At 44.1% G+C, this 25,782-nt stretch overlaps 1 protein-coding gene across 1 annotated transcript in view; it reads right to left on the reverse strand.

The window, feature by feature from the left end:
- LOC127602238 (aldehyde dehydrogenase family 3 member A2-like) overlaps positions 1 to 25,120 on the reverse strand; it is a 38,006-nt gene extending 12,886 nt beyond the window's left edge. The window contains exons 1-5 of the mRNA XM_052068262.1: positions 24,936 to 25,120; positions 9,197 to 9,355; positions 8,863 to 9,094; positions 6,843 to 6,928; positions 5,187 to 5,395 (exon numbers count right to left, since the gene is read on the reverse strand). Coding sequence (XP_051924222.1) covers positions 5,187 to 5,395; positions 6,843 to 6,928; positions 8,863 to 9,094; positions 9,197 to 9,352 — 683 coding nt within the window. The 5' untranslated portion in view covers positions 9,353 to 9,355; positions 24,936 to 25,120. The remainder of the gene's footprint in view (positions 1 to 5,186; positions 5,396 to 6,842; positions 6,929 to 8,862; positions 9,095 to 9,196; positions 9,356 to 24,935) is intronic.
- Between the last annotated feature and the right edge of the window lie 662 nt (positions 25,121 to 25,782).

The raw sequence follows: 25,782 nt of genomic DNA on the forward strand, positions 1-25,782 counted from the left end.
TTCACTAAAGACATATTAAAACTTTTACCTGGATGCTGCTTTTTTCTTTTTGTTTTACAAATTTTAAGTTATAATTTGTTGTGAGTCGTCACCTTACCGTGGTGGAGGGGTTTGTGTGTCCCAATGATCCTAGAAGCTAAGTTGTCTGGGGCTTTATGCCCCTGGCAGGGTCACCCATGGCAAACAGGTTCTAGGTGAGGGGCCAGACAAAGCACGGCTCAAAAGACCCCAATGACGACAAAAATAAATGGATCTAGGTTTCCCTTGCCCGGACGCGGGTCACCGGGGCCCCCCTCTGGAGCCAGGCCTGGAGGTGGGGCTCGTTGGCAGGCGCCTGGTGGCCGGGCTTACACCCATGGAGCCCGGCCGGGCACAGCCCGAAGAGGCAACGTGGGTCCCCCTTCCCATGGGCTCACCACCCATGAGAGGGGCCAAAGGGGTCGGGTGCAATGCGAGCTGGGCGGCAGCCAAAGGCGGGGACCCTGGCGGTCCGATCCTCGGCTGCATAAGCTAGCTCTTGGGACATGGAATGTCACCTCTCTGGCAGGGAAGGAGCCCGAGCTGGTGTGTGAGGCAGAGAATTTCCGACTGGATATAGTCGGACTTGCCTCCACACACAGCCTGGGTTCTGGTACCAGTTCTCTCGAGAGGGGTTGGACTCTCTTCCACTCTGGAGTTGCTCACGGTGAGAGGCGCAGAGCAGGTGTGGGCATACTCATTGCCCCCCGGCTCAGTGCCTGTACATTGGGGTTCACACCGGTAGACGAGAGGGTTGCCTCCCTCCGCCTTCGGGTGGGTGGACGGGTCCTGACTGTTGTTTGTGCATATGCACCAAACAGCAGCTCAGCATACCCACCCTTTTTGGAGTCCTTGGAGGGTGTGCTGGAGAGTACTCCTGCTGGGGACTCCATTGTTCTGCTGGGGGACTTCAATGCTCACGTGGGCAATGACAGTGATACCTGGAGGGGCGTGATTGGGAGGAACGGCCCCCCCGATCAAAACCCGAGTGGTGTTTTGTTATTGGACTTCTGTGCTCGCCACGGATTGTCCATAACGAACACCTTGTTCAAACATAAGGGTGTCCATATGTGCACTTGGCACCAGGACACCCAAGGCCGCAGTTCGATGATCGACTTTGTAGTTGTATCATCGGATTTGCGGCCGCATGTTCTGGACACTCGGGTGAAGAGAGGGGCGGAGCTGTCAACTGATCACCACCTGGTGGTGAGTAGGCTCCGATGGTGGGGGAAGATGCCGGTCCGTCCTGGCAGACCCAAACGTATAGTGAGGGTTTGTTGGGAGCGTCTGGCGGAATCCCCTGTCAGAAGGAGTTTCAACTCCCACCTCCGACAGAGCTTTTCCCATGTTCCGGGGGAGACGGGGGACATTGAGTCCGAGTGGACCATGTTCCGTGCCTCTATTGTTGAGGCGGCCAATCTGAGTTGTGGCCGTAAGGTGGTTGGTGCCTGTCGTGGCGGCAATCCTCGTACTCGCTGGTGGACACCAGCAGTAAGGGATGCCGTCAAGCTGAAGAAGGAGTCCTATCGAGCCTTTATGGCCTGTGGGACCCCAGAGGCAGCTGACGGGTATCGACTGGCCAAGCGGACCGCGGCTTCGGAGGTCGCCGAGGCAAAAACCCGAGCGTGGGAAGAGTTCGGTGAGGCCATGGAAGCCGACTTCCGGACGGCTTCGAGGAAATTCTGGTCCACCATCCGACGTCTCAGGAGGGGGAAGCAGTGCACCACTAACACTGTGTACAGTAGGGATGGGGCGCTGCTGACTTCGACTCGGGACGTTGTGAACCGGTGGGCAGAGTACCTCGAAGACCTCCTCAACTCCACCAACACGCCTTCCTTTGAGGAAACAGAGCCTGGGGACTCTGAGGTGGGCTCTCCTATCTCTGTGGTTGAAGTCACCGATGTGGTTAAAAAGCTCCTCGGTGGCAAGGCCCCAGGGGTGGATGAGATCCGCCCGGAGTTCCTCAAGGCTCTGGATGTTGTGGGGCTGTCCTGGTTGACACGCCTCTACAACATCGCGTGGTCAACAGGGAGAGTGCCTCTGGATTGGCAGACCGGGGTGGTAGTCCCTCTTTTTAAAAAGGGGGACCGGAGGGTGTGTTCCAACTACAGAGGGATCACACTCCTCAGCCTCCCTGGTAAGGTCTATTCAGGGGTGCTGGAGAGGAGGGTCCGTCAGGAAGTCGAGCCTCAGATTGAGGAGGAGCAGTGTGGTTTTCGTCCCGGCCGTGGAACAGTGGACCAGCTCTACACCCTTAGCAGGGTCCTTGAGGGTATGTGGGAATTCGCCCAACCAGTCTACATGTGTTTTGTGGACTTGGAGAAGGCACGTGTCCCTCGGGGAGTTCTGTGGGGGGTGCTTCGTGGGTATGGCGTACCGAACCCCCTGATACGGGCTGTTCGGTCACTATCCACCGATGTCAGAGTTTGGTTCGCATTGCCGGCAGTAAGTCGGAACCGGTTCCAGTGGGGGTAGGACTCCGCCAAGGCTGCCCTTTGTCGCCGATTCTGTTCATAACCTTTATGGACAGAATTTCTAGGCGCAGCCGAAGCGTTGAGGGAGTCTGTTTTGGGGGCCTCAGTATTACATCCCTGCTTTTTGCAGATGATGTGGTGCTGTTGGCTCCTTCAAACGGGGCTCTACAACTCTCACTGGAGCGTTTCGCAGCCGAGTGTGAAGCGGTTGGGATGAAAATCAGCACCTCCAAATCTGAAACCATGGTCCTCAGTCGGAAAAGGGTGGATTGCCCCCTCCGGGTCGGGGAGGAGATATTACCCCAAGTGGAGGAGTTTAAGTATCTTGGGGTCTTGTTCACGAGTGAGGGCAGGAGGGAGCGAGAGATCGACAGGCGGATCGGTGCAGCGTCTGCTGTGATGCGGACGTTGTATCGGTCTGTCGTGGTAAAGAAGGAGCTGAGCCAAAGGGCGAAGCTCTCAATTTACCGGTCGATCTACGTCCCAACCCTCATCTATGGCCACGAGCTATGGGTCGTGACCGAAAGAACGAGATCCCGGATACAAGCGGCCGAAATGAGTTTTCTCCGCAGGGTGTCCGGGCTCTCCCTTAGAGATAAGGTGAGGAGCTCGGTCATCCGGGAGGGGCTCAGAGTCGAGCCGCTTCTCCTCCACATCGAGAGGAGCCAGATGAGGTGGCTTGGGCATCTGATTCGGATGCCTCCTGAGCGCCTCCCTGGGGAGGTGTTCCGGGCATGTCCCACCGGGAGGAGACCCCGAGGAAGACCCAGGACACGCTGGAGAGACTATGTCACCCAGCTGGCTTGGGAACGCCTCGGAATCCCCCGGGGAGAGCTGGAAGAAGTAGCTAGGGAGAGGGAAGTCTGGGCTTCCCTGCTAAAGCTGTTGCCCCCGCGACCCGGCCCCGGATAAGCGGTAGATGATGGATGGATGGATGGATGAATTTGTTGTGTTGTATTCAATGCTTACTTGTTGTTTTACTGTAAACAGTTAAAAGCTTATAAATATAAATATTCAGAGATTGGAACTTTTTGTTGACCTTGTTTTGAGGTGGGTCTTTGTACTTTGTTTTTATTTTTGTAGCACTCCATGTTGTACTCCATGTTGAGTATAAATAAATATTTGATATACTCTCTATTTTTTGCATTAGTAATTCATTTTACACATAAAATTACGTTATTTTTGGTAGTAAATTAATTTAAGCAACAAAAAAACTGAGGAGCCATTGGGAGCCGAAAGAGCCGGCTCTTTTTAGGGAGCCGATCCAAAAGAGCCGGCTCTCCAAAAGGAGCCGGAATTCCCATCACTATGAACAACAGTGCTGAATACACAGTTCGTACTACGGCAGCCAATCAGCAATCCCGTAATATGATTGACATAGAGGGCAACCAATCAGATAACTGAATCACCGCTCATCCGCAGACAAGGCGCTAAATGCTAAGCTAGTCAGCGATTTACCTCTGTTTTTAAGGCAGTGGTGCACAATACGTCGATCGCAATCGACCAAGAGCCAGCGGACTGGTCCCAAGTCGACCGTGAGCGGCGGGAGGAAGAATTGGGCGGAAAAATAGATATGTTTTTGTCACTTTCGGTTTCATTTATGTTCGGGCGCTTCGGCTCTTGCTCGTCGTGGCGTGCATGCAAATGTGCGCGAGTGCACGTTTGTGTGCGTGCGTGCGTGCGTGCGTGCGTGTGTGTGTGTGGGAGTGTGTGTGTGTGTGTGTGTGTGTGTGTGTGTGTGTGTGTGCGTGCGTGCGTGCGTGCTCAACGAACACCAGCAACATCTTCCACCGTGAAAGAGTGGTAATATACAGTGGTACCTCTACCTACGAACGTCTCTTCAAACGAAATTTTCATGTTATGAAACGCCTCAACAGGAAAATATTGCCTCTAGCTGTGAAATAAATTGCAAGATACAAAAGGTAAAAATACAGTATAGTCACAGGTCTGAGTTTCATGAACGGACCATACTTATAGCTGCTCTTCCATTGGCTATTCCCATCATCATCCTGGCATCCCATTGGCTAAAAGGGACCTCTACCGGTAAGCGTGTAGATCGATAGATATTATGCTGCTCCCTCGTCATTCACCTGTCCTATGAGGTGCTCTGATAGTTTTACATAAATGTGAATCCCCAGAAAAAGTGTTCACCAGTCCGGCGATCGCTCACTACTCTGATGTTTACCTTGGACATTTTCAAAGGATTGTTAAAAGCCGACAAAAGCAGACGTCCTCTGCTCAGTTCTTTACAAAACGCCAGGCAAAAACCACTTCAGAGAGAGAACATGGACGAAAGAGGGCAAAAAGTTAAAAGACCATCATTTTTATTCTTTACTCTATTGTTTTTTTTTTAGATTATGCACAATTTTCATTTATTGTGCAACAGTCTAAATTGTAAAATTTGTTTGCTACATATTTTGATGCATTTTTCTGCTTTATAAAATGAATGTTGTGGGGCTTGGAACGGGTTAGGCCATTAACATGGAAAACTTTACTTACAAAATTTTCCAGTTAAGAAATTTCTTCCGGAACCATTTCATTTCGTAAGTAGAAGTACCAGTGTACATGGTTTTGGCAAAATACCTATTGAATTTTATTGTTAAAGCAAAGGTTACAACAAACCAGATTCATGCACATCAACACATTAATTTGACAGTGGTTTTGCATGACTGCTGTCATTCACACAAATTTTACCGGCAGGCAACTCTGATGTCACAATTCTTGTCGATGTAGCAAGGACTCTTCCCTCCCAACTCCAGAGTCACCGGGGTGATATGTCGTGCTGCAGCCTCCATCACCAATTTGCCAACTGCACTACTTCCAGTATAGAAGATGTGGTCAAATCTCTGCTTCAACAATTCCTGTGTCTCTGGCACTCCACCCGTCACCACCGGGTACAGATCCTGAAAATAAAAGACATGAAACAGATCTAAATTATCACACATTAATATTAATTTAAAATACTGATCATGATGTATAAAGCTGTCCATAACCCCACTCAACCATATATTTCATTCTCCTCATAAAGCCTGACACTTATGCACTCTGTTTAGCTTCCAACCTTGATCTCACTTTCCCCTCCGCTTGTCTGTCCACCATGGAGTGCAGCCTTCAACTACTCTGCACCCCAACTTTGGAATTCATTACCATTTGACCTCCGCACTACTGAGTCATTTTCCGTTTCTGGATTTAAAATATACCTAGACAAAACATTTTTCTCCATTTAAACCCATCCATACACTCACTTTTTGAATTGACCTCATATGATTGATATTTGTTTTTGTCGTATTTCTTGTATTATTTTCTTCAGATGGTAAATAGGCTTTGACTTATTTTGCACTTCTCTACCTTAGGTACTCAAAGCAATTTAACACTATCTCCTCATTTTATCTACTGATGACGCAGGATCAGGAGCAACTGACGGTTCAGTATCTTGCTCAAGAACACTTTGACGTGATCACAAGGGGTGAGGATCAAACCCACAACCTCTGGGTTGGGAGATGACTACTCTACCCCATGAGCCATCACCGCTTTGCACCATACTTTTGGAACACTTTATCAATGGACTTCCACAGTGGCAAATAATTCAATATTTTCAGATCCAGGCTTTAAGCATACTTATCCCATGCATTTTGCTCCATCAAACTTCAACCATGAATTTTGTCTCACCTTTTTAATTGCTTCCTATGATTCATATATATATAATCATATATATAATATATATAAGAAATTTCTTCCGGAACCATTTCATTTCGTAAGTAGAAGTACCACTGTACATGGTTTTACCTATTGAATTTTATTGTTAAAGCAAAGGTTACAACAAACCAGATTCATGCACATCAACACATTAATTTGACATAATTATAAATCCTCGTCTCACCCATCGGGTGGTGTCCGTCCCTCATTCAGCTCGGGTCCTCTACCAGAGGCCAGGAAGCTTGTGGGTTCTGCGCAGTATCCTTGCAGTTCCCAGCACTGCACATTTCTGGACTGAGATGCACTAGGGGCATACTGATGCATAGCTATAGATGCATAGTGTATGCAAGCTTCCTGGCCTCTGGTAGAGGACCCGAGCTGAATGAGGGACGGACACCACCCGAGGGGTGAGATGAGGATTGTTTTTATATTGCATTCCTTTTATTGTTTCTTTATTTTTGTTTCTGGTATTTTTTTGTTCTGGTATATTTATGTTCTATGAGGTGTCCAGAAAGGTGCAGATAAATACCACATTTTACCATTATTTTTACCTGCGCTGTATTTATTCAAAGAAAAACATGCTGGAGTCATTTATTTTATGTTTTTCCTGTGTGCAATCACGGGTAAAAGAACAAGAAGAGGTGGGAATCAAACCTTATCCAGATAGAGAGGCAGCAGTGTTGCGAGGAGAAGAGATGAGTAGCCACTAATCTCTGAGGGTTTCACCACAGCTCCGTTGCCTGTAGGGTTTTGACATAGAAGCTAGTCAATAGGGAAGAGCAGATAACTGGGAGTAGATGATTGGATTGCTGGAATGATAAACAGAGCTAAATGTCTTTGCTCAGCTTCACAATTGCTTGTTTTTCATCCATAGAGAGCTCTCTGCCTTCGCGTGTTGGTTTGACAGCTAGCAAGTGCAAATGCACTCTTCACAAGCATGACCCATATCTGAAACTGAGCCTATCCACTCAGTGCTACTTATTATTAAAAACAAATTTCTTAATGAGTGATGTAAGGTGACTATCAGTAATAGATGGACAACCTACGTACAGCAAATGACTTAATATATTGGATGGGACACTTGATTTTTTTCACATAATTGTGGTCCTGTTAAAATGGCTTTAAATTGGGATAAAATACCCACATATTTTTTGTATTTTCCCTTGATTTTTTTTCTTTGAATATGGCACCAGGACACACACACACCCACCCACACACACACACACACACACACACACGCACACACACACACACACACACACACACACGCACACACACACACACAGGTCACTTATTCTAATACTTTTGCTCAAGTGAAAAATAAGTGCATTTAAACAATCATAATGTGACAAAAAATATCTCGCAATTAATCAAATTCTTTGAACAGGTTCTTCAGTGAGCAATTTAGTGAGTTTAGTGAGATTTTTGAGACTGAAATACAACTTTTGAATAGGTTTGGAAAGACAACATCTGCTTAAACATACTGTACTCACATTTTAGAAATATGAGTTAGTTTGGTAATCTTCAATATGTAAATTATTCAAAATGATTAAAAAAAAAACACTGAGTCACTGCCTGTGCCAGACTACATTGTTCACTGCCTCAGTTAAAGTTTCTACGGTTGAACTTTAGCTCTTGCCTCTCTATATAGAAATGTTGTGTTCTCCCCATGTTTGTGTGGGTATTATCTTAGAATATTCAGCTTCCGCATGTGTTCCACAAATATGCATGATATGTTAATTAAAGGGCAATACAGTGGTCGACCGGTTCGCACACCCGCTTCACAGTGCAGAAATCTTATCCACTGTAGTGCAAAAAAGTCGCCTCTCCTAACGTGACTAAGCACGTTATGATTTGAAGTAATCTATTCAGCTTGATCTTAAGTCAACTGAGGAATCAAATTCATGTTTTTACCACGCTGATTTATTATCCATGCATCTATTTTCTAATCTTCTCATCTTCATGAGGGTCACGGGCGTGCTGGAGCCTCTCCTAGCTGTCTTCAGGCAGTCGGCGGGGGAGACCCTGAACCAGTTGCCAGCCAATTGCAGGGCACACATAGACAAACAACCGCTTGGGTTCACAATCACACCTTGGGACAATTCACAGTGTTCCATTAACCTGGCATTGTCTTGTATTGCTCGCTAGTGACCAAAATACTTTTCATTTGAAATAAACCATACAGCGGGGTTAGCATTGGAAATAAAATACCAAGACGCTCAAGAATCGGACAAATGACATAGAAACACACACTAATGCGATTAGTGGGCACCTCATGTGCAAATGATAGGCCTACATATTTTTGCTGGCAACCATAATACCTGTCCTTAATAACTGTCTAAAATTATGAATATCTGATAAATGTAGATGCTGTGGAAGACTGTGACTAAATGTAGACAGTCAAATATTTCAAATACAAATTTTAATTGTAGTTGTTGATCATTGATTTTGCATAGTCCTAGTGCTCAACATTAACCCTTTCACGGACAGCAGTTACTACAGGTGACAGTTTACCATGATATCAGGTTACAGGATGCGTGGAAGGGTTAAGCTGTGTTATTCACGTAACTTGCTGAGAATGCAGAAACTGAAACTGAAAATATGGCGGACCCTGGGTTGAAATACGTTCCCACCCTTCACAGCTACAGGGTGCGGGTGACTGATCTGTCTGTACCTGCAGCAATAGCTCCTACAAGGGGTACCAACGTTACGGCCCACGGGTAATTCCAGGCTCCAATGATCAACACCACTCCCAGAGGTTCTGGCTGGATGTAAGCCTCGTCTGACATCGTCAAGAGATTCTTCTCCACCAGCCGAGGGGCTGCCCACTCTCGCAGTTTTCCCAGAGCCAGATTAATCTCATTATTTATTCCAATCAACTCCAAAAGTGATGTGTCATACTGGCTCTGTAGAGCATACAACACAATATATAAAAGTGCAGCGCCAGAAAAAAAAACATGGCACAGAGATTGCAGTATAGACACAGTTTGTCATGTGTCTTTACTCACCCTGTTAATATCCTGTTTTAGAGCTGTGATGATTTCAACCTCCCTTTCACTCATCATCTTCTGCAGGGCCTGAAGCTGGTGCAGCCTGAACTCAAGAGGACGTGTTCTTCCACTCCCAAAGGCCTCCCGGGCACACTGAATAACCTGCCTCTCCATCACCTCAGGTAGTATAAACAGCAAAGAAAAGAGAAATAGATTATGTTGTGGACATGATCATTTGAAATAATAAATCTGAGCACCTCAGAAGGAGCTGATGGATGATTCAGACATTTGTAATTGAATCACCAAATGATGTTGTCAAGCCAGTATATATGAAATTCAATATTTTTGTTTTGGCAGGTAAATGGAACACCACATTGTCCCTTCGTGTGAGTGTGTATGGTTGTTTCTGTCGTCTCAGTGTGCCCTGCGATTGGCTGGCAACCAGTTCAGGATGTCTGCCGCCGACTGCCCAAAGATGCCTGGGGGAGGCTCCAGCATGCCCACGACCCTCATGAGGATAATCGGATTAGAAAATGGATGGATGGATGGAACCGCCCAAAATCTACAACAGAGCCTTTGGAGCCATATGCTCAATCTAACAGAAATCTGTCATTTTAAATTTGATTTCAAATATGGTGTCACCTTGACTACAAAAGCTGTTGTAACTTCACCTGCAAAATCAATCTTGTTAATATTGTCAATCTACCTTCATTATCTGAAAACATGACATTTGCGTTGTAACACTGTTGCCAGGGCGACCTGCAGTTCACCAAGAAAACAATACTAATTTTGAGGGTCTAAACATAATTTATGAAATTTTCGACACGCACTCAGGTCTGGCAAAATCATAAATACTTTCTGAGATTCATTGTGCAGTTTTTTAAAAATTGGTCAGTAGCGCTCCCTACAAAGTTTTAACAAAGCAGCCCCAGTTGCATATTTCACCTTGCACGATGAAAATTTGGTGGTATGTACTGTATAACTGCTCAAGACCTACAACAAAATCTCTTGGAGGCATGTACTCACTGAATAGGAAGTCCACCATTTTGAATTTACTTTACACTCGTGATCTTATTTTGTCACCAACACACTGTCGGTTGTAAATGTCTAAAGGCCCGACACACTTCGCGAGTCTGGCCTGAAGACATTTACAATCTTATTTTTATCATTGAGGCAGAAGGAAATTTATGTTTCGTCTGTTGTTTTTCTCCCAGCAGGTTGATTTCCCTCCTATTGGCTTGGAAGTGTGACTAGGTCTTCACGATGATGCAACATCAAGTTTGTCAATTTTTGCGAAAAGCTGTTGTCAAGGCATCTCGCTACAAAAAAGTCTTCCGGAACCATATGTGAAAGCTAACAGGAAGTCTGCCTGCATTTTGAATTTTCTTACACATTTGGGGACATTTTTTTGGCCTTTTATAGAGGTCATATATAGAGGCTCCATCCTGAAAAGGGCCGGGCAGCGGATGTACTTCCTGAGGCTGCTGAGGAAGCATGGCCTGCCACAGGAGGTGCTACGACAGTTCTACACGGCAGTCAACGAATCAATCCTGTGTTCTTCCATCACGGTTTGGTTTGGGGCCGCCACAAAAAAGGACAAAATCCGACTTCAACGGACAGTTAGGACGGCAGAAAAAATCGTTGGCACCGCCCTACCCACTCTTGAGGACTTGCACACTGCAAGAATCAAGACAAGGGCACGGAAAATCCTCCTGGATCCCCCGCACCCTGCCCACCACCTTTTTCAGCCACTCCCCTCAGGCAGACGCTACAGATCCATGTGCACCAAATCCAGTAGACACTCAAACAGCTTCTTCCCTCTAGCCATTAACTCCTTAAACAGTCACTGACATAGTCACTCTTCTTGCACCACAAAATGGTACTACAAAACTACTGGTTACTCTAAAATGGTTCAATGATTTTGTTGTTTACGATGATACTAGTGCAGCGTGTTATACCGGAGACAAATTCCTTGTGTGTTCTACATACTTGGCCAATAAAGATGATTCTGATTCTGATTCTAATTCTGATATTAAAAAAAAAACATGAGCGATTTCATTCAGTTGTCTTGAAACTGTGAGTGGTTCATTTTAACATGTTCAGATGATTGGAATGAGCAAAGGGTTTTATTTTATTAAACACTGTTGCCAGAGCGACTGTTGGACAATACCAATACAATAACATATGTGTTTAGTTATGTAGCACTTCCACAACAGCCCAAACAAAGCACTTTGCAGAATGTTTAACATAATAAAACAATCATACAACAGAACACATAACAAAAAACATTGACAATGGTTCAATTATAAATGTTTTGAAATGTGACGACGTTTGTTGTGTCTACTGTGCTGTCTTAATGTTTACATGCTTGCAGCCTCCGTTAGCTAGGGGCTGGTAGAGTGTAAAAGAGAAGGAGAAAGAGAAGGGAAAAAATATTTCTAAGGGAGACCTTGTATTGAGGCAGTCTGCACACAGCCCTTCAGCACCCTGTTGAACTGTTCAACTTCTCCATTAGCACGGGGATAGGAGACCCACGTTTTCAGGTGTACAATTTTTCTCTGTTTCAGGAAGTCCTTGAACTCAGCAGGAATAAATTCTGGCCTTCGGAAAGCCACGTGGTCTGCTCGTTTCATTGAATTTGATTATGGCATCAAATACAGGCCTGTTTCAGAGAATGATTTTGCTGATTGCTTATCTAGACTGCCACTCCCTGAAACTGGCATGGACCTGACAGAGAAAGGGTGAAAGGCATACAGGACAAGGTAAAGCAGTCCACAGATGTGAGGAGAGGTGCAAAACACCAGCAGATCCACCTTGGAGACCAGGTTAGAATCAATAAGCCGTGAAAAGTAAGAAAAGGGGAACAAAAAGTTCACCGAACCACGAATGGTGGTGAGGCAGGAAGGTCCCAACTCACACCTGCCGGATGATGGTTGTACCTGGAAAGCATCACAACTGTCTGCATTTCCGCCACCGGATGTAGATTTGGATGTGGACATTGAAGTGAGGAATTCTCATCCTGGGATCCATGCTCACACAGAGAAGGATGAACAATGCAAGCATTCTATGTCCAGGCAACTGTGATGGGCTGAGGACGCGCCACACCAGGGGAAAAAAAATGCTGCTGTTGCTGTTTTGCGCATTGTTGATTAATTAGGTTATGCGAATGGTGATGGAAGTTGTTGGCTTTTTTTAAAAGTGGGAAGATTTGTCTTCTGTACTTTTGAAATGTATGCATGCTTGTGACCTCCACGAGCGCGGGGGTGGTAGAGTGTAGAAGAGAATGAGAAAAAGAAGGAGAGAAGAGACTTGTTCTTCTTGCATGAGAGAGAGTAGAAACAAATAGAAACCCACTACAATCAGGAGTGGACAAACTTTTTGGCTCTGGGGCCACATTGATTTTAAAATTTGACAAATGGGCCGGGTCAGCACAAGATACGCTACATACATACAGTCTTCGATCCGCTGGTGAAAAGGACACTTTGATTCACTCCTCTTTCATCTATAACTGCTTCAGACAACAAAGTGTATGCAGGAAAGTGGTAAGATTGCACAATTGTCTGTGTCTAATGTGTTGTCTTGTATTATTTTGTCATTTTATGTTAACTTTTCTTTTGATGGTGGCGCAGGCACCCGGAGCGGCTCCTCTTGTTGTATGTTGTGAGAGGGAAGACATTTCATCTGTGCTGTATGATACAGCACATTTGACAATAAAGTTGTCCTTGATACTTGCTACCAAAAAAAAAACGGCATTTGTTGACAGTCCATATCAAACATCAACAGAACAAAAGCATTCAAGCATGTTATACTTTAATGCTTTTGAGAACAGTGTTGCTGATCACCCATTTTAGCCAGTGCATTGCTGCCGATGGGTTGTGATCTGACCAGTAGAAGTAGAGCGATGCAGTATTTTCTAGTTAAGGAATCATATTTGCGGTGTCCGATCTTTCATTGTCACAGAATTTCCTTCTGTGGGAAACAACTAATGTTAGATGCCTGTATGAACGTCCAAGTATGTTAACAACGTATATGTGTGACAACACAAGCAACGAAGTGCAATAATATATTGGCCAAAAACTGTTTATAACACAAGAACTGCAGTATACAGGACAGGTATATGAACAAAATATAGTCTAAAAAAATTAGGACTATTGGCTACAAAATGAGACTAGTAACAGACCTTAGTCGCTTTTCTTTCCATTCACTCAACTGTCTCTAACTTGACCTCCCCGCAATCACCACCAAAGACAATGTCGATGAGCTGATGTCATGCAACCAACTTTTGAACCCAACCACGGAATGCTTCAAAGTTCTCGATGCCCATAGTTTGTGCCATAGCTCTCCTTCTCTCTTATCAGCGGTCCAGTTTGCGGAAGGTTATTTTTTAAATTGTGTTAATCTACATTTAAATCTCTGCCTTTATTGTTTTTGTAGGTGGGTTGCCTTTTTCTAATAGCCCTTTTTATGCGTTGGCTTCCTGTGTTTGAGTTGTTGAGGGTGGGGAAACAGCTGTCAGTCACAGCCTGAAGCGGACATTGATTGGCTGCCATTATGTTATGTTGGGGCTTGTTTAGCTGAAGCTGGTGGGCTCTCATTGGAGTTGGGTGGGCTTATTAAGCAGCAGTGAGGAGTGAAGAGGTGAAAAATGGAGGTAGTGATGGGACGATGATACCTCAAGGAGTGTATTGACCCACCTCACAAACTGTGTCAGCACTATATTGACACTGTGTTGGTCACCCAACAGTGACCCCTGCAGTAGTTATAAAATCATTGCAGGTAAAGAAATTCCTTGTTTGTGTAAATGCTAAACTGAGTTGGTATGTAAAATATAGCACATTTGAGTTACAATTCAGATTTTTAAGTTATGTAGAAAATTGTGGTTAAATCATGTGAAATAAAAGACAAAAGTGATTCGTTTATGAATTTCTATTGAGGAACAAACATTTTTTTGGAATGTCTCTGCTCCAAGGCGATTTCTCCTCTTCGACACCAGCTCTCCAGCCTCAGAAAATACTCTTTCACATGGTTCAGATGATGATAGTGAGCAGAGAGTTTTCAACGAAAGTTGATGCAGGTGTGGATATGTTTTTCGGTTCCATTTCCAATATTGTAAAGGGTCTTTGGTTTCTGGGTGTGTTTGCTTCTGACAGGCAGCCTTGAACTTCAATTATGGAGCATCTTGCAATTATAAGATAAAACGAATAAAGCAACTGTAAGGCTCTTTAATTGACGATCATATGTATAACAGGTCATTCACTTGATAAACCGATAAAGTGGGTGCAATGCGCCACGGTATAAAAAAATTGTATATCACAGTAAACAATGCTCAAAGGAGAAAAAGATTTACCAAGATCAAAATTATTCCACACCGGAGAAAACTTAATAGAACAAGCCATAATTTCGCAAAACTCCAGCCAAAAAACCCACGACATGTTGATACAGTTTGTGTCCTTATAAACACACTTTGGCGCAGCAAATTCAAACGATTCAGTTCCTGCAATACATGCACCAATAGGGGGTTTCACTCTTGAGTGCTCGGCACTGTGCTAACGTACCCATGTCGCTCGTCTACTAGATGGAGGAGTGTGTGAGAGTTCTCGGCACAATTAATGGACAATTTACATTCCAAAAACGCCATGATGACACAAGTGATGAAGGAAGAGCGTTGTGCCTAATTTGTAAGGAGGAGTTTGCTTACCACCAAGGCAGCTCAAATTTAGCCTCCCACATCAATGCAAGGCACCCAGGCGCAAGTGCAGCCACAGCTAACGTTAGCACCAAAAGCATTAGCAAATATAGCGAGCGAGCCATACAAAGCAAAGCTCTTCAGCAAATTAAATTTGAGAAAACCCGACGTACGAGGCATGTTGATGTGTCCTCTATAGACGACTAGAAGTGATGGATTTGTTTTCAGCACTTTTAGTTTGTCATGATGAACAGTGTTATTTCTGAAGTGCAAATTTACAGCACTGTGATTTAAGGGTCTGTTTTATTTATTGTTTATTATCTGAAGCAAATTCAGTGTTGATTACTTATGCTATCCACTAAAAACAACTAACCCCTCAACTTACACTTGTATTGCTCAGATAATTGTTCTTACTGTTTTTGATGTTAACCTAAGCACTTTCTAAGGACCTGATGTTCTTTTTCATTTTTATTTTGAAATTCTTTGGAGATTTACAAACCAAACAAAACAAATACAGCAGGAAGTAAATGGCGAGGACATCTGTCCAAGTCTGCTGAAGATAAATGAAATACGTTATAATGCCACTTTTTCTTTTATCTTTTGATCTTCCTCAATAATGTAACAAATTTAAAATGAAAATATGGGTTTTCTCAGCATTTTTATATGAGATTAAAATATAGATTAATTAGATTCACTCGTCTTCTTCTTCTTTTGGCTTGTCCCTTTTCAAGGGGTTGCCACAGCGAGTCATTAATTTAAGATTAATTACAGACCCCAAATAATATATATGTATATATGTATATATGTATATATGTATATATATATATATATACAGCTTCGATGCTGAAGCGTATATCAGCTCATTGGTTTCCGTGATCGTTACGGTAGGGATCGCCCTCAGTGCTGCATTCACACTTTCCATGAGACTTTCAGGTGGTACTTCACATAGCCGTTGTAATCGGTTTCTAGGTTGCCCAGGTTTCATTCTCGCCATGATCTTAGCTTTCAGGTCAGTTGCTGCCTCGCTCAGCATTTCATTCATTGGGTTTGGCCTCCCAATCTCATCATCTGCATTCATTGGAGCTTGCCTCCCAATCTCTGGTATGACCTCCTCCTCTAATCTGGCAGCCTGGGGCCCTTCACAATGGAACCTGCGTTGTACATCACCAATCTCAAGTTGTGACAGCAGTTGCCGTTTGTGGATGTTGGAACACTGTTGGATTTATTATTGTTTAGTAATCATACATTCACGTATTATTCGGTTGATTCTCGTGTCGTCATTTTATGCTCGCAATGAAGAATGCTTCTGCCTGTCAGTATAGTTTGATTTTGCTTGCAAAGAAGAACGCTTATGCTTGCAATCATTAGTTGGCTTTGCCTGCAATGAAGAACGCTTATGCTTTCAATAAAGATTTATCCTTTATTATTTACTCACATCTATAATCATTATATGTTCTTCATTATTTGCTCACTTTTGCTTGCTGTACTGTGTGAGAAGTTAGGGTCGCAACCACCTTTCCGAGGACGTGGCTGGGAAGAGATAACTGTTAAGACTAAACAGCGAGCAAGGCTGAACCGTGAATGGAGACATCAACACCAGCTGCAACGGGATGTTTATGTCTATTTGCACACATGTACGTAAATTGCACTCACATACACACACATAGTCAAACAAGTTCAGTGTGTGTTCAACAGCCTCCACCCTTTAGGTTGGACACACCTATGTAGTAGCTTTTCCCAATAAATGAGGAGGTGAAGGGGGAGATCGTTAGGGTTCCGTGTGGAGAACTGAAACCGAACGCTTCTCCTCGTTCCCTCCTGGTACCAGAATCGAGTCTCCTGTCTCCTCCTTTTGGTTATTCTTGAGTGTCAATTTGGACCAACCTGACATTTTTGGGGGCTCGTCCGGGATCGCAACATACCTGACGCCTCCAGACGCTGAGTCGACGGCCAGGAAGACCGTGGCCACGGCAAAGACACCCTTTCTGGGACTGGGTTTCGGCTCCTCGTCTGGGGGCTGAGGGTTGAAGCGAATCCCAGAGGAGAGAGGACTACTCTTGGTAAGTAGGGCGGCGGTGTCCTGTACGTACTTAAACTCCGCATCGACACTCGAGGAGTGTTTGCGCGCCGGGTTTGTAAAGACGGAGGTCGGGGTCTTTAAACCTGTTTTCAATTGAAACACTCTCAGGGCAGGTGTTGTAGTTTGGTTCGAACGCTTGGTTCGAGACCCTGTGTGAGCCTGAGAGGGGTTTGTTGAGAAGGAACTCTTTCAACGGTGATTGAGTGTTTGCGCGCCGGCAAAAAGACGAGGTCTTTTTAAGCCGCAAAGCCCTGAGCCATACTAGTCCCTATCAGGCATACAGACCGTGCAAGTCTCTAAACTGATGAGGGCGACGGTGTCCTGCACGTGCTTAAACTCCGTGTGTAAATAATGTGTGTTAAACCCCGGGTATAAATAAGATAAGATATCCTTTATTCGTCCCACAGTGGGGACATTTATAATAATAATGTCTATATAGTGCGTTACCTCTGGTCAAGGTAATAGGATAAAACCAAATTAAATGCGCATAAATGTATGACTGTGTAACTGTGTGAGTGGAGGTTCGCTACCTCATCTGAACAGGACATTTGTTGTGGCAACTGTCTGAGGAAGCAGAGGCAAGAATTTCCCGCCACCTTGGTGGTAGAAGGTTGGAAATTACCTCAGTCGGAGAAATTGCCACCCTGTTCAAGGGAATAGTCAGCCTAGTTACCCTAGGTAAATCGCTGACTCTAAACAAAAAATTCTCAAATTCTCAAAGTTCCACCCCCTAATTCGCAAATGAGGGTTCATAATAGTAAGACCGTGGAGAGAGGTGATTCCAAAAAGAAGTTAACATGTAAGGACTGGAGATTCGTAGAGAGCCAATGTCCTTAGAAGATAAAACATTTAGATACGTGGATAGAAAAATACACCACCGTTAGATCCGACTCTTCCGACATCTCCTCCTTTTCCACCCTCCTCTCCACCCTCTTACAGAGGGGGCCATCCGATGGCCACCAGGGGAAAAGGAGATTTGGGAGTGGAATTTTCAAAAAATTGGAGTAGTGTTTTTTCCCCTGCTGCGACGAAGGTTGACTCATCCGGGAGTGAGGTACGAGACGCTTTTCCCATGATTGAAGTTGCAAATCCAGACATAAAAGATGAGTCGCCTGTCATTCTTGTTTATAGAACATGGACACAAGAAGATGTAAAAAAAGCCGTAGACGGCATTACATCACATAAAATTGACGTGGTACAATTTGTCCAGGAAATGGAGGATCTGCGAAAATCATATCATCTAAATGGAGCTGAGGAGCAACAAGTTTGGATGGCGGCTTGTTTGACAGTAAATTGATGGTGTATACTGTATCGATATTTGGATGCAGGGAAGTCTTCTCGCGGATGACAAAATTAAAAGTTTGGATGTGCTTAACTTGGTTGTGAGCGGTAGTAAGGTGAATATTTTGGTTTGTCTGTAGGGTTGTGTCTGCGAATATGTGTTGGATTAGTCTTTGCGTGTGGGTGTGTAGATATGCGTGACTCTTGGTGCGACTCATGGAGTCTTGTTTGTTTTTTTTTCTGGCTTTTGCAGTGTAGAAGGTTTGTATGGCATCTACTATAATTACCGGTACTTGTAATTGAAACTGTTTTTATTATAATTCCTAACACCACTTCAGCTTCATAATTTCAACCGGCGCTACATGAAGTATGTGTAAATCAGGTAAAGAAATAAAATGGTTGAGTATGGGTGTGGTGACACAGAGAGTTTTGGATACTTATACTGGGTGACAGGCAAGTGAAAATATTGATGGTGAGACGTAAGGTGATGATGGAAGTTGAGTATGTTGAGAATAAAGAAAGGCACAGGCAGGTGAGGTTTGACACAGTGATGCTACGAATGAGGAGGTCACCGTGTGTTTAGGTTGAAAAGGGCCGGAAGGTCACGAGATGCTTAGATGGTTGTTTGTAAGTCGTAAACAGTGGACGTGTGTGGGACGTTGTTAACTTTCTGGGAGGAGTTAGAATGTGTAAGTATACAGTGAAGGCCTTGATCTGGATGATTTGTGAATGTTAATGTCTGTGGGTTTCAGTTATCTTATTTGTTTTATAAATGCTTCTGTTATGCTGCTAATTGCCAGGATGTTCCGATTATGTTCCAATGTTTTTTTTAGATTACGTTCATAAGATGCACATTTCTCTTGAAACCTGAGAAGAGCCATCACGGCTCCTGATGTGGGAGGAATGATGGTCTTGTCTCATGAATTTGGAAAATTCTGTTACAACTTTGCTATCCGTGGATTGTGTTGTGCCTTCCGTCATTATGAAATTTAATGACTAGAGTTGAAGCTATCGTCGAACATACAAATTCTTGTTGGTTTGAGTCATAAAAAAAACCCGTCAGATTTTACGACACATCTCATTTGTGCATACACAGGCTAGATTTCTAATTTCGTTTGTCACAAGAGCAAAATCTTCCAGCTTTAATCAGCACGTTTCAGGGTCACGTGTGAATAATTTACAATTGGCTTCGTTAACTTAGTATGACTGCACGTTTTAAGGTCAACAGTGGCATTTTTGAGTATCACGCACCCTAGGTGGTGTTTACCAAAGACAGTTGTGGCATAGATAAGCCTTTTGGCAGCAGTGTATGGTGTGAACTCTGCATGCTGGAAGAGTGCTAGAAAAAAAAAAAAAAACAAAGATAAAGGGATGAGCTGTTGCACACTAGCATGACGTTTTTTTGTTGCATGGTTGGCATTTATTTTGTGTGTCTATGTTGTTATGTCGATCCCCTTTAACGCTGGAAAAATGCACAATGCTTAACCGTGCTACTAGGTTGTGGCTTCCTGATGGGTGTTTGTTTGTTTGTTGGAATGTGAACAGGTAATAGTGATTTGAGAGGTTGTAGGAGGAAGTACAACAAACTCATCTCATCTTATCTCCCGTTTTGTGTGTGTGTTGATTTGTTTCATATTAATATTGCGATGACCTGCATGACTGCCTGATTGGAAACTCTAAATTGTCCCTAGGTGTGAGCATGGGCTTGGGTGGTTGTGCTTGTGTCTGTGTGCCCTGTAATTGGTTGGCGACCGGTTCGGGTTGTCCCCATCCTGCTGCCCGGAGTTGGATGAGCTCCACTCACGCCCGCGAACCTCGTGAGGATAAAAGCGGATCGGACATTGAATGACTGAATGTATTGCTTCATATAGTGATGGGTCGTTTTTTTGGGTACATCTCGGTTTAACGGGCGAAGGGAGGAATCTAGATATAAACAAGCGCGTTTTGCGGGCTATATTTAGGTAGGTTTGTGCGACTTTCGGTTTGTGCACAAACTGTTTGAGCATATACGGGAGCATATTTATGCGTCGCTTTTCAAAATTGGTGCCCCGTTACATTACGGGCTACTAGCTACTAGTTGTTTCGTGGTCAACCGTGACTGTGGGTTTCGAAGTAACCATTTAGCCCACATTCTCTGTATGTAACCCCGTACGCCAAACCGATGCCTTATATGGCATTAAACCGATGCCTTATATATATATCGATCACGGAAACCAATGAGGTGATATACGCTTCAGCATCAGTGATCCTTGAGATGCTTGGCTATGAGAGCAACCATGGAAGCCATGAGATACGTTACCCACCATAGAAAAGACGGTTGGAGGTGAAGATCAAGGCGGCTCGGAAAGATGTGAGTCAATTGACGGAGGCCCAGAGAGGTGTGATGAAAAGGCCGATACCCGAGAGGTACATCCATATGACCATACCCGAAGCACTCGAAACTGCCAAACAAAGGCTCCAAGCCTTGTCCAGCCGCCTAAAGCAGTACACAAAAGAGAATGAGGCCAGACGAATAAACAGGCTGTTTGCAACACAACCTGCGAAAGTGTACGCTCAGTGGCAGGGTCCTAACAACAGAGCTGACCCACCAAGACTGGAAACTGAAAGGTACTGGAAAGGCATATGGGAGAAGGAGGTTGCACATAACAGCAATGCACAATGGCTGGTGACCCTGAGAGAGGAGCACAGCAACCTCCCTGAACAGAACCCAGTTACCATAACAGTGGCAGACATACAGGAAAGAGTCTCAGATATGAAGAACTGGACAGCACCAGGCCTGGGCATGGTCCACACCTACTGGCTAAAGAAACTCACAGCACTCCATGAGCGCCTAGCAGCACAAATGAACCAACTGCTGAGGGATGGGACTCACCCAGGATGGCTAACCGAAGGGCGAACGATCCTGATCAGGAAGGATCCCTCAAAGGGTGCAGTCCCATCCAACTATTGTCCCGACGTACCAACCTGTGCACAGCCTGGATTGATTACAAGAAAGCCTTTGACTCGATGCTACATACATGGATCACTGAATGCTTGGAGTTGTATAAGGTGAACAGGACCCTAAGAGCCTTCGTTGCGAACTCAATGAGGATGTGGAAAACCACACTTGAAGCCAATGGCAAGCCACTTACCCAAGTGTCCATCAAATGTGGCATATACCAAGGTGATGCACTCTCCCCACTGCTGTTCTGCATAGGACTGAACCCCCTAAGCCAAGTAATCACTAAGACAGGCCATGGATACCGCCTCAGAAATGGAGCTACGATCAGTCACCTCCTCTCCATGGATGACATAAAGCTGTATGCTAAGAGCGGAAGGGACATCGACTCCCTGATGCACACAACCAGGATCTACAGCAGCGACATCGGGATGTCATTCGGGCTTGAGAAATGTAGTCGGATGGTGACTAGGAGAGGAAAGGTTGTCCGCACTGAAGGGGTCTCACTCCCTGAAGGAAAAATAGCAGACGTTAAGGACAGCTACAAGTACCTCGGTATACCACAAGCCAGTGGCAACCTCAAACTGGCAACAAGGAAAGCAGCTACGGCCAAATACCTCCAGCGAGTGAGGGAAGTCCTAAGAAGCCAGCTCAATGGCAAGAATAAGACCCGGGCAATAAACAGCTATGCCCTGCCAGTGATCAGATACCCTGCAGGAATAATAAGGTGGCCAAAGGAATAGATTCAGACCACGGACGTTAAGACCCGAAAGCTCCTAACCATGCATGGAGGGTTCCATCCCAAATCCAGCACCCTGAGACTGTACGCAAGCCGAAATGAAGGAGGCCGGGGACTAGTAAGTGTGAGAGCCACTATCCAGGATGAAACATCTAAGCTCCATGAATACATCAAGGAGAAGACTGTAACGGATGACGTACTCAGAGAATGTCTCAGACAATGGGGAACAGAGGATGAGGAGCTGGAAGAGGAACCATCATGGGAGGACAAGCCCATACGTGGGATGTACCACCGGACCATAACTGAAGTGGCCGATCTCAAGAAGTCCTATCAGTGGCTAGAGAGGGCTGGCCTGAAAGACAGCACAGAGGCACTCATCCTGGCTGCTCAGGAGCAGGCCCTGAGCACCAGAGCCATTGAGGCCCAGATATACCACACCAGACAAGACCCAAGGTGTAGGTTGTGCAAAGAGGCACCTGAGACGATCCAACACATAACTGCAGGGTGTAAGATGCTGGCAGGGAAAGCCTGCATGGAACGCCATAACCAGGTGGCTGGTATAGTCTACCGAAACATCTGTGCGGAGTATGGACTGCAAACCCCAAGGTCAAAATGGGAAACACCTCCGAAGGTGGTGGAGAATGCCAGAGCGAAGATCCTGTGGGACTTCCAGATCCAGACTGACAAGATGGTAATGGTGTACCAACCAGATATCGTGATCAAAAATAAAGGGCAGAGGAAAGTGGATGTCGCGGTCCCAAGTGATGGAAACATCAGAAAGAAGGAACACGAGAAACTCGATAAATACCAAGGGCTCAGAGAGGAGCTGGAGAGAGCCTGGAAGGTAAAGGTGACAGTCGTGCTTGTGGTGGTCGGAGCACTCGGGGCAGTGACCCCCAAACTCGATGAGTGGTTGCAACATATCCCAGGAACAACAACAGTCCAGAAATGTGCAGTGCTGGGAACAGCAAGGATACTGCGCAAAACCCTCAAGCTTCCTGGCCTCTGGTAGAGGACTCGAGTTGAATGAGGGACGGACACCACCCGAGGGGGGGTTAGACGAGGATTTTTTTTCATTATATATACTGTATATATCTCAGCTAATTCATTGCATACACTCATCATACATGAAAACTCACCACATTTTGCATACCCTTTGCGCCTGTTGAAAATGTCGATATTTTAAAGTTGTCTTCAGCGTTACAAACAAAATGGATCTGTAGCACCAACTAAAGTGGAAAAACAAAATCAGATCCAAGTCAGTTTGCCCTCGGGCTACGAAAATTGAGATATTAATTTTTGAATGTCTAATTTTGGCCGTGGTTCATACTTTTGCACCCTTATCCTCAAGGGTGCAATAGTCAGACTTGAGCTATGCCATCATCAGCCCTGGGAAACCAACAGCGCAACAAATCTTCAGTTTTCGAAATACAATTTACAATTTCACAGGTGAGTGATCCTGCCGCCAACAGGTTAAAGGACATATATGTTTTATTCTTTGATATTTTCCATTTGCAGGTGAACCAGGTCTCATATTTGCTCAGAAGAGTGTTAAAGCTTTCATGATGTTAAAATACAGTCTTGCGAAACGATGTTGGTGTGATGTTGTGTACCTTCACCAATAACACAACACTCTTTTAGAGTTTCTAAACCTGCTTAAAAACTCTTGAAACTTTGCACACACATCAAACCTGCCAAAATCCCCAATATATTTTTTTTCATTTAAATATTTTTCAAAAGATGGCTCATTCGAGTTCCCTACAATTTTTTAACAATGCATCCTGGGTGTATTTTTCACCTCAGTCTACAACAATTTGGTGGTCACAGCATTTGTGAAAACATGACATTTTGCACGTATCATACATCACACAGATCTCACCTGATGACATAATAAATATCTTGTTTATTGTGCGTTTTTTACAAAATGACTCAGTTGTGCTCCCTAAAAGGTTTTTATGGAGCTGCGGTTATGCATTTCATCAAGATCTACAACAAGTTTTGAAACTGTTGGGAGTTTCATCTAAAGATGTTCAAGATGAAAGGTCAAGATCAAAGTTTTTTATTTTGTCGAATGCTGATGTCGTGATGATGCGCTGTGTCCCATGTCACCTAAATTCAAGAAAAATTATGCTGATTTTGATGGTCCTATTTTGCACACACTTCACACCTGGCAAAGTGATCAAAATTATATTAATTTATTGTGCGGTTTAAAAAAAACATGACTTAATTGTGCCCCCTACAAATTTGTAATGTCACAGCTCCAATTGAATATTTTACCAGGATCTACCAAAAGTTGGAATATATAACACTCCAAACCCAACAAACGTTTCTGTAGCCCTACTCTAAACTCAACAAAGTTCAAATTTTGCCTTATTTTTCGCTTTTTTCTAGAGGACATATTTTATCAAAGTAGATTTTAATCTGATGTACTTGATGTAAAAAAAAAAAAAAAAAAAAACTTCCAATGTACCAGCAATCCAATGTGCCTGAACTGCAACGTAGCTGCCGGCAAGTCTAGTTCCTAATTTTAACATTACGTACCATATCTACACTCGTAGAAATGTATGCTGTTTTTAAATAGAAATTCAAAATCGGGAAGCACTCCAGTTTCTCATGTAGCCGCTTTGCAAAATTAATTGTCCCATCACTGGTGTACTATGGATATAGTTGGCACGACAATTCAGTTGCGCCTGATTTTATGTATGTACTCTTTTGCAATCCAAATATTGGAAGCATAATTTTGTGTTGAGAATATTGAGTTATCGTAACAAATGTGTAAGATTAAAAAAAACGTAAATAAAAAAGGAATTTCAACATAAATCATCCATCCATGATCTCAACCGCTTAACCTTACCAGGCATGTTTTTGGAATGCGGTAGCAAACCAGAGTGCCCAGAGCAAACCCACGAAGGCAACGGAGAGAACATGCAAACTCCACACAGGAGAAGGCCGAGGCCGGATTCAAACCCACAACCTCTACACCGTGAGACGGACATGAAGCATTCAAATTTTATTCAGCCAAGTGAAACTTACCTTAATGGAAGTCAGATCATCTGTCTTTCTGCGGACTGTGGAAAGGGAACGACAGAAGAGATCTTATCAGAAAGAAGATCCGATGTCCAATGGGCAGCAGCTTTGTTGAGTAACAGACTGAGGCTTGTTGTTCACGGTCCGTCCCTCAGCTTGAAATACGCCACAAGTGAAAGGAACTCTATTCAAGGGACAAACCAATCGTCCCTTTATGTAACTCTGTCTGGGTGGAGTCATCATGTTGAAAGAAATGTCCACATTCTGAATCCAGTAAACAGAACAAATATTTCTTATTCATCTGCCATAATCACAATTTCATCCAATTGTTTTCAACTTTATAATTTTTTTAAAGGTTTAAAAACGGATAAATAGCTAATTTACTCATTACGACATTCACTACTTACCAATGCTGATACAAAGATGTGTTTACACTGCCCATGATACTCAATGGGGAGCATGCTTTTAATTTGTCGTCAAATATGTCCACCGTATAGTAATTCTGGGAATGAACCGTACAGGCAAATCATTTATCAACACTTATCAAAGTGAGGTCAATATTCTTCAATCATTAATCAGCAGTCATTCATTTGTGGTGTCGCAAAGATCTATGCAAATGTCCTCAACAATCTAACAGAATGACCGCAGTCCATCGACTGCATAGCTCTCTGTCTATATACTCCAGTAAGAGTACTGTACATTGCTCTATTTATACTCCATTGCAGATCTTGATAACATCTAAGTGGCTGCGACTGGACAAACTCATATCTGTCTTTTTTTTTTTTCATTTCACTGTATTAAAATAAGTGTAAATTGAGTAGAATGATTAGCTTCTAATGCTAATCAGAACAAT

Source organism: Hippocampus zosterae, chromosome 6 (genome assembly GCF_025434085.1).
Source record: "Hippocampus zosterae strain Florida chromosome 6, ASM2543408v3, whole genome shotgun sequence".
NCBI lineage: Eukaryota > Metazoa > Chordata > Actinopteri > Syngnathiformes > Syngnathidae > Hippocampus > Hippocampus zosterae.